The 10,421-nt window shown below is 38.9% G+C and overlaps 1 protein-coding gene across 1 annotated transcript in view; it reads left to right on the top strand.

Annotated features, from left to right (window-relative positions):
• Nucleotides 1-10,421, top strand: part of LOC105618162 (protein grainyhead) — a 138,229-nt gene that overhangs the window by 6,569 nt on the left and 121,239 nt on the right. The window contains 1 exon segment of the mRNA XM_012199702.1: nucleotides 2,159-2,976. Within this exon segment, the coding sequence (XP_012055092.1) occupies nucleotides 2,159-2,976 (818 nt within the window).

The raw sequence follows: 10,421 nt of genomic DNA, 5'->3' as shown, positions 1-10,421 counted from the left end.
ACGTAGAAGAGAGGACCTCCGAAAATAAAATTATACTATGCAAAAGCATGCAAAGGCGTGAAATTACGATGTTATTAATAATAAGTTGTCAGGCATATATGCCAGAAAGTCATAATCGTGAAATAAACATTGTTACCTTAGCTCATGGAGACACGTGTGGTCTATTCAGAGGCTCGCGTTTGTCCATTAACAATTTTACCCGTACCTACCGACCGTATTTCATCGCGCTAATCCCTGCGTTTAATCGTAGAATCGCGATTATTCATCAGCGGGTGAATTTACGACGATCAACGCGAGAAAATATAAGAACCGGTGACACTTAGGATTAAGTCCTGCGCATCGTAGAAAATGAATAAAGGAGAAAAAAGGATACTTTCCTAAGAGAGACGAGGAGACAGAGAAAGAGAGAAAAAGAGTAAATTTTTGCGCTTAGGCTAACGGCGTGAGTAATTCACGTACAGCACCACGCGCGAGGCGCCTGAGCACTAAGAGGATGATTCATAATATTGTTAATTATGTTAATTGACGGAACCCATCGCTGCGGCTACGGGCTGCTGCAATATGCACGGGCCTTAATAGCACTGCCACGTCGCTTTGCTGTCACGTTACGAATGATGCCACGGTGACTATGTGGCATCGGGCAACTCTCGAGGTCTCGGAGGTTTTGCCAGGAAAAAAGATTAAAAAAAAGGAGAGGAGAAAGAGAAGGAAAGAGAGAGATTTCGCGTCATAACTTACCGGCTAGAAAGCACGATAATCCGGCGACACGTGGGAAATTCCAAACGACGTCATTACTGTACCGTATTCTTATTCATGCGGGTCACAGGGGTTTCCATGAGCGCCAACTTCGGGAATACTAGGATATAAGTGCATCAGTAATGCGACCGTCATCGTTTAACTGACCATTAAGTATACTTACGTAGGATATCTGTTTTACGCGTAATATATTTTCAGTAAAATCTCAAAAGACTTCCCTTCGCGCGATACTCAATCTTTAAAATCTCTTTTAATTCGTAAAGATTGTCTCATGAATAATTTTGCAATTTTGTCAGACATCCATCAACGATGGAGAAAATAATCTCAAAAGTTGAAATCTTATCTCATGTTATCATCTTCGCGAAATAAATACGTTGAATATTTTCATTCACAGAAGAAGAAAATGAAATTATCTAATGTCATTATTTCCCGATGTGAAAATGTATCACGTAATCTTTGGAGGGGGAGAACAATATAAATCATAGCAAATAAAACGCTAATGAAAACAATTAATTAATGCCGACGATGTCGCGCGAAAATAAATCACCGGCTTTTCAGAAATGAAAGCTGAGGCAATCCTTCCTGAATTTCGCGACAAAAATGACCAATAGCCTCGCGATCGTCACACGATGAGTCGCGAATAGACCTATAATAGATCACGCTGATCGTTTGATCTTTGAATACTCTGAAAGAATTTTCTTGATGCGTGTTACAAGCAATGAACATATGAGCGATTAATTACGACGAAAGGATGCCTGGTGGTACGAAATGCCTCGTGCTTCGGACCGCGCGAGAAGATATTAATATAATTTCTATCGCGCACACAGTTATTAGCATTCGAAAATGTTATAGGTTATTGCAACATACATATGGCGTTGTCCGGGACGCCGGGAGTTCGCTCGGGCGTATAAATCCCAATGTCGTAAACCGCGCGCCAGTTAATGCGATTAATAAATTAACGCCAGCTGCGCGCTGTGTTTTAACTTCGTTATCATTGTAAATAATTTAATTCAGACCTGCATGTGCACATGGGCGGCGACCGACGGCGAACGCGCCGTTTCGGTAGGAAGAAAAAAACGGAGCGCGATCAGAACATTGTGTACGCAAAGATCAAGGTATCTCGTTAATATTCGATGAAATGCAATCACAATACCTTCGCTTGATTATAAGAGATAATTTCACAATGGCGTTCGTTTCTTCCACTTTAATCCGGCGTGATAAAAAATGATGCTATAAATACATCTAGTGTGATTGTTAGCGAAATTGTTATATACGATCACTGTAGTACATTGGAATATCTCGATTAACAATCGCGATACCAAAAATCTATTCGACAAATAAAAATGGCGATATTGCAGTTGTTGCGATACATACTGCATGACCCTACCTATCTACATTACAGGTGCAGGAGGCACCAGTCTCACCAGCGTCCTCCTCTCTGAGCAACCAAAATCAAAACGAAAACGAGCAAGTCTTGCTAGCGACCATGCAACCGGTGAACGTGCTCGATCTGCACGAACCGCCGGTCGTACATACGCTCCATCCCAAGTACCACCATCACCATCATCGTCATCATCACCATCATCATCATCATCATCACCAACAACAGCAACACATCCAGGGCAACGATTCGGAAGACGTGCAGCAGCGCGCCGCAGCTGCGGACGACTCTGACGGCCGCGTATCGCCTGGCACCGAGGTGGCCGCCGCCGCAGCGGGCAACACAACGCTTGGCGTCGGCGAGCACAAGATGATTGACCTGATCTATAACGACGGGCAAAAAACAGTCATGTATACTCACGACAAAGAGATCATTTACGAAAATGAACACGCGGACCGCGTGCAGGTGGTCGAATACCCGCCACCACCGCCATCGCCGCCGTCACCATCGCCACCATCGGCCGGTGTCACGAGGACGACAGGTCTGTTGCCGCCGTCCTGCGTCACACCGAGGTCCGCTGCCACGTCCGCCGCCGCTACTGCCCTGCATCTGCACCACTATCCGCAGCTGCAGCTGCAACACGAGGACGATCTGCCGTCGACGGTGCGCCATGCCGTCAACGCGACCGTGCCGAATGGCGGCGCCGCGACAACCACGACGACGGTTCTTGTGCTGCAGGAGCTCGTCGCGACCGATCCGGCCGCCGCCGGTGCAGCTGCAGCCGCACAACAACTGACACTTACCGCCGCCGCCGCCGCTGCAGCGTCCTTTCGCGCTGGGTAAGTCAAGTTTTTCCGTTACGTTTCGCGAATTTTCCTCGTATCCGCTCAACCAGTTGGCGTTTGATCTTTATCACACGTTATTTTCTTTGTTAGTCGATTCAGATTAGATAACCTTCGATATGAATATGACTATTCTTATAAATCAAAAAGTATACGCCTGCATCATATTTATTGATTCAGCGAAATCATTAAATATTTATATCGTAATGCTAAACGGATTATTAACTTGGTTGAAGACTTAATCGAAATGATGCATAAACAAAAATCCTTATGTAACGAAATGGATCAGCGTATATATGCGAATAATATATAATGGGAGCAAAAATTTTCGTATATCATCTCATAGTTTGATTTAATCGTGTTCGTGAATATTTCTTGAATAATCGTATGCGACCGAGTATTAGATATATGTTTACGTCGCAAATCCCACGCGCATATTTCATATATAATTAAATCTGTCCTGACCGTGTCACAGTCATCGAATAACGTTGTATTCGAGACAGGTTGTAATTCATCCTTTCTCTGATTATTGATTCACAATGCTTCTTGCGGTTTGTCCTATCCGCACAGCAGATGCGACCGCAACGTTACAAACGAAATGTGCGGACACGAAATACTGCAGTGGGAACTTCGATGTTAATGTTTTTCATGAACAGGTATCTCCGGTATTTTCACGAAGTATGTCAAAAAATATATATTGCTATGTGCATTCGCACATGAGATTATGAATACATTATATTGCGGCATAAACTGATTAATATCGTGTCGTTGGTTGGTGCTATAAAGATAACAGTAAGTAAAAAAGATTAATGAGAATGAATCACGTTTGTTTGTAACGTTGCGAAAGACATTGGGAGAAAAAGGCGTGATTGCCGGATACGCGCATACTTTCCTTCTGTCAAGATTGCCTGGAGATATTCAAAGTGATAATATATTAAAACGAGAGGACTCGAAGACGCGACAAAGGTCATAACGAAAAAATTGGAAGAATAAGCTAAATGTCAACTTCGGAGCTTATTACAGGCTCACAAATGAACGTAAAGGAGTCAGTGCTTCGTTAGCGTACGTATTTACGAGTATACGATCGAAACAAGAATAATAATTGCGAACTTTTACGAGTTACGCATTTCTATTCCCTTCGCAAAGGAACTCGAAAGTCGGAAACTTACAGATGTAATTCATCCAACTTATTCTTGAAAATTAATCGTAGATTAATAGATTAATACTAGATTACATCAATCGAGATTAAATCAATATTTACTCAGTGCCAGCCAACAATAAGACTATTTTTTTCCAGAAGTTATACGGATAAATCATGGGCGATCTGATAAAGCCAATGACGTCTGTACATGAAAAAAACCATCTCGATCAATAACTTTTCTTTTTATTAAATTTTTATTATTATCAAATTATGGCAGATTATTTACACTGACGGTAGCGTAGACGTCACAGAAAGAATTGGAATGGAAGTACGTGTATATAATGCTCGAGGAGCGGAGCGCTATCTGGCGCATGTATCAGCGTCGACAATTAACAATCATTGCGCGCACTTAGCCGCGAGCTAGTGCGGATAAGTCACGTTGCTATATAGAATTTATTATTATGACGAAGACTATCATCTCGCGCATATGTGCGAGTTACGCGCGCCGGCGCGCCGTTCTCCGCACGCGGAATATTGGCGAGCCAATAACCATTAACCACGCACGCACACCTTGCACTTTTATAATAAATAAAAATCAACCGCAATTAATCGGCGTGAGATATGCACGCGGGAGAGACCTTGGATGCCACGAAAGAAAAACCGCGCCACTTCTTCGCGTCCGTTTATTTTTTTTCGTTCACTCCGTTATTACGAAGAGAGCGCGCTGCCCGTACACTCTCCCGCCGAATTCCTACCATTTCGAATGAGACTCCTTCTCGCGAGTCCGTTCACCAAACAAGCGGCCGCTGTTTTCTCCTTTCTTTTTTTTTTCTTTTTTTTCATCTTTCTCGCTTCGTCTCCTTTCCATTTTTCGTTGGAATATATGGTTGGACGTGTATACAGATTGATATATTCGGTCGACTCATTCCTGAAAAATAGCGACTGCCTCTCTCACTAAGAAGTGCCTCCATAGTGATCTTCGAAAATTCAAGTTCCCTTTCACTTCGCACCTTCAGACGCGTCACCGTGAGTTTCGACAATAATCAAGATGTAACAGAAAGAGAAAAAGGCAACCTTGAAGAGATCATATGTACAATTCACTTGCGTTTTCAAATGATTTTTTTCTTCCGCGATATCGTATATGAATTGACGTAAAGATAGTTCTATTAAATTTGTAAAATTTAAATATTACTCGGGCTCTCGAAATTAAGAACTGTAATAAAATATATCGGGCAATGAGAGCATCAAAACTGCGCGGAAATTGGTGCGCAATATAATAGAATTATCTAATAATGTTTATATAATATATAAATGTATTTTTAGTAGTTATTGTCGGTCCTATCTTATTTGAACATTTCGATTTTCTTCAAACCATCTTCAGCAAATTCATAGGTATTAGAAGTCTTGACAAAATATTGCGACGATGTTGGAATTAAACTCTATGTGAGATTGAGGATGAGCTTATCCCTACTGTCTGATTGAGAATTGCCGAAATTTCGTCTTTTCGTTGTTGCCTAAGTGATTAACTTCCATCTCTACAGATACTCTCACAATTCGTTATTCCAAATGTAATAAGTCAAAATATAAAATGGAACGATGACAAGAAATAAAAGACTTAGTTTTACATTGAGTATACGATATAAAATTATAACATATGTTATCCAGATGAAAGTCAGTCTGTTAAATTTACTAGACTTCTTTTTTAATTAGAAAGTATATCTGTTGTTGCTATTGTTATAGTTGTTAAGAAACGAGATTTTTCAGAAGCGTATTTTTATACTGTATCTCGCTCTTCTTCAAGCAACGCAATAAATAATTGATAATAAATAATTTCTTGCATAACAAAGAAAATGCTCCGAGTTGAACTCTTTCGTTCCCGTGATCGAATGAGACGAGTAAAAAAAGCCCCTAGAGGGCTTCTCTGCTATTCTCTTTTGTCTAGTCCTCCATGATCAGAACGAGGCGGGCAAAAAACAATCCCTCGTATTCTCTTAATCTCTTTCTGTTGGTCGTCCAAGTCGTAGGAATGAAGAGAGAGAAAACGAGTACCAGGAGAGGAAGGGAGCCATCCCTTTCCGTTCGTCCATGGCTTCAAGAAGGAAGTAAGAAAACAAGTTTCTCGCGCGAATTCTTATTTCTTTTTATTTAATTTGCAGGATTAACTGTTTATAGTTCGCGTCCACAGTATATTTTTCCGTAAAACACAATTTGTAAATGAAAAAAAATATATCTCTTATCATTGAAATATATTGTAAAAGTAAGATTATAATATGGAAATAATTCGTGTTAACGGAACGACAGAATATTCGATGTTTTCTGTCTAAGTACCTTAGCTAAAGATCGAGTCAAAGGAACTGGTTAAGCTAACATGCGTGGATGTGTGATATGAATGAGTATATATGACAGGTGATGCGTGTTATTGATATAAATGTTCAAGAAAAGCACAGTGTATTTAAATCCGTATACAACGTCATACAACAATTCAATATACTCGCATTTAACGCTTCTTCACTATCACTTCTATTCGGATTTGTATAAAAATCTACCGAGACATGAAAGAATTCGATGAAACTATCTCTATGCTGGGAATGTGTATATAAATAGCTTTATTAACATATTTAAAATTTATATTTAAATAAATAAGTATATAATACAATATAATAAATATATACAGAATAAATAAAAATAAAATATATTTAAAAATATACAATATTGGATACACTGATAAAAAAAGTCCTAAATTTAAATATTTATTTGAATGCCAATTAAATATTTAATTACGATAAATAAATATTTACTTAATAAAAAAAAGTAAATGTTGAATAAAATTAATGTTTTTTTGTACCAAATAAATATATACCTTTATATTTAATATATCTTTATATTTAATAAATATTTAGTTGGCATTATTCAAATAAATATTTATTTAAATTTAAAATATTTTTTTTCAGTGTAAAAATAAAAAAAAGAGACAAATCGCTTACGGCAATTGCTTTATCTGACATTATTAAATATTTAGCGGGACTTAATTTTTTAATTCTGAAATATAAAGTGATTATTTCGTCATGAATGAACAGAGCAAGACGTGAATCGATAATTGCAGTCCATATATACGTTCTATAATTGTCAGCATGTAAAATGGAAACGATCCTGCTTCTTTCCTCGACTCATTCGTCTTTTTAATTCAAGTTCCTTCCACGAGAAGATTATCCGTCCAGGACGGATTGATCCATCTTAAATTGAGAACCTGTCTCGGATTTCGCCGTCGGGCGAGCAACCGCGAACGAGTTTAAGCCGTGGAATAAGTAGCTTAAAGGGAGCGCGGGATGAACGGATCTCGCTTTCGACAAGTTCCAAATCGACCGACTGAGTTTTATCCTGACGAGTTTTATCGCGTGCTCATCTCGTACTTAGTAAATTTACTTGCGAACTTTTTAATCGGATTATGGAAGGAAGCATATTTCCTCAATAAAACACGCATTTCATCGAAATTTTAAATTGCATTTATTCGCATACAAAAATAACATAACTAAATAAATCGTTGGACGTCAATGAACGACGAAGAAGAAAATATTTTTATAATAATAATTATAGCTGACAACTAAAAAAATCGTGTACGTGAATTATTATCAGTGACAGGAGAAAGAAATGTTGTTATTTCACGTGTACTTAATTTATAGTCCATTTCCTGCCACCCTATCTTGCGCAATGCGATACAACTTAATATACTCCTACGCATTCCGTCTTTTCAATTAGCCAAACGTTACGAGATAGATTCCGATATGTTCGCCAGACCTAATCGATCGTTTCCAACGGCAACGACGACTTTCCTGCCATTTTACAAATAACGCACGACAAACAAGTTCGCTGCGCCGATCGATCACCGTCTTTCTCCCTCCGAATCACCGCCATGTTAACCGATATTATCAGCCACCGGCGTGTTTCTATATACCACGCTAAAATAATGGATATTAATGACGTCCGCGAGAGACATCGCGGTATGACCTACTAATGCGTATTTTTCGCGATTCCATAATTCGCCCGCGTATAGCAATTTATGGCGTTCCTCCCACGCGGAAAGGCGCTGGTGGTTTATCTCGAACAACGCCAGAGATCGTGCAGTATGTTTTTTTTTCATATCGCAAGTCGGAAAATTATAATGTTGGCGTGACGACTTCACACGTCGCTGATCACCGTATTTTCCGTCAATGGGACGCGCTCGCGCAAATATAATCCTTGTTCCATGTGTAGGTCCGCCGCAGCGTCGTGGTAACCACAATGGCGTCTAATGGCGAGGAACCGAGCATCGCTCGAGGGTCGCGGCGGCGTAATCTATGTTAATGCACCGGCGGAGGTGGTTGAGGTATAATAATAGTGTTTTCGAGGATGTGACGTCATACACACTGGCGCGCACGCACACACGGCGTGGCACGCATATGCGCTTTTCGTGGATTATTTATTTGACAGATCTCCCTACGGGGCGTTTCTACGTTTATAACCCGGCATCTCCTCTCTCGGTTTGTGTCCCACCATATACAGCCGCGCGTCCGGTGTAAGTTACCGGTGGCCTATTAACGCCGGCCGTGGAAGCACGATATATCCGCGTATACCTGCAGGCACGACGAGATCGGTTTCGAGAATGCCCGCGTGGCACGGCACCGGAATTTTTTCAGCTCCGTTTTCCACACGCTTCTCAAGAAGCGCGAGATACTCGCCGACGGGATCTCCAGCGAAAACGCTTTATTATGTAAATTGTATTAAGCGTGAAACGCTAACGCCAAATGATTATCAATTAATCTGATCCTACGCGTAATGTTAGAATAATTATGCAGGGCTGTCACGTGAGAAGAAATAAAGTACAGTATAATAAATGAATCTACTGAAAAAAATATTAAATAAATATTTATTTGAATAATTCTAAGTAAATACTTACTGAATATAAACATATATTTATTTCATACAAAAAAACGATTAATTTAATTTAATTATCATTTTTTTATTAAGTAAATATTTATTTGAAGTAAGTAAAGGTTTACTTAATACATTCAAAGAAATATGTATTAAGATTGATTAAATTTTTTTCAGTGTGATGGCATCAATTATATTAATTGGCGTAAATATTGTTTACAATATATTTAATTAAATAAAGTGAAGATATATATTAGGTATTTTGAAATAACTGAGTGTTACAAAGTTTAATCATATAATATCAAGTCAATGTTAAAGATATCAATCGATATAAATTAGCGCGTAAATGTAGGTATGCAAAATACGATGCATTCGCGAACTGTATCGCGTGGGTTAAGTATACACTCGGAATGAAATCCCCCTCATCGTTCGTGAAAGTGCCGCCGTATCCCGCGAATTTTTGGATTACCGGAGGCCAACGTTTCGTATGCGCACCAAATTGCCGTAATGATGGTGCACCGACGTAAAAACCATTTCTCTCTCTCGTTCGTGGAAACGAGAACGTACAAGTCGGGCCCCGCGTCTCTTTCGTTTGTCCCTCATTCGTTTTTCTTGTACGTCCCGTATCCCGTTCCACGAAGCAACTCCGCAGTCATTCCACGTTGCTCTTCTAGAAACGTCGGACAAAAATTACAGATATATAACCGATGAAATAACTGATATTCTCCGATTTATTCGGTGCGATTATTTCGCACTATCGTTTTTACACTATTGTGTTTATTACATCACTTAATCGATGCTTGCTGCAGGATATTTCTACGTATTTTTCAGACTTTTTGTAGTTTTGCGACTATAAAGAGAGATTATCATAAAAAAGATCTTGATGTGACTACATGATAAATATCGCTTATCATAAAATCAGCTTTTTTTAACGAATGAATTGATGATACCTTTGTAAAACATTAAAACATCAGAAAATAATTTATGTTTTACAAACGACTTTTCTTTTGAAGCCTCATATTTCTAATTAACATCATACTTCCGCGATTTTACGCGCGATTGTGTATAATTATATGTAGCAATCGATGAGAAAAAAAATTATATTGAACTAAGATATTCACTAACGAGAGTAATTAGCTTCAATGATGAATACCAGGAAAAACTGAGTCATCGTCTACTTCACATTCATCCCACGCAAAATTGTAGCTGAAATCTGAAATAAATAAGAATTTTCCATGTCGATTTCGTAATGTGATCGATTCTAGAGTGATATATCTAATATAGTGATATATAAATTGAATACGATGATTGATTCAAATGTGGTCTCATGTGATCATGCACAATATAGATACACATATATATATATATATATATATATATATATATATATATT

Source organism: Atta cephalotes, assembly GCF_000143395.1.
Source record: "Atta cephalotes unplaced genomic scaffold scaffold00015, whole genome shotgun sequence".
Classification (NCBI taxonomy): domain Eukaryota; kingdom Metazoa; phylum Arthropoda; class Insecta; order Hymenoptera; family Formicidae; genus Atta; species Atta cephalotes.
Note: the sequence above shows the minus strand (reverse complement) of the source record. Positions and strands in the feature narration are given on the sequence as shown.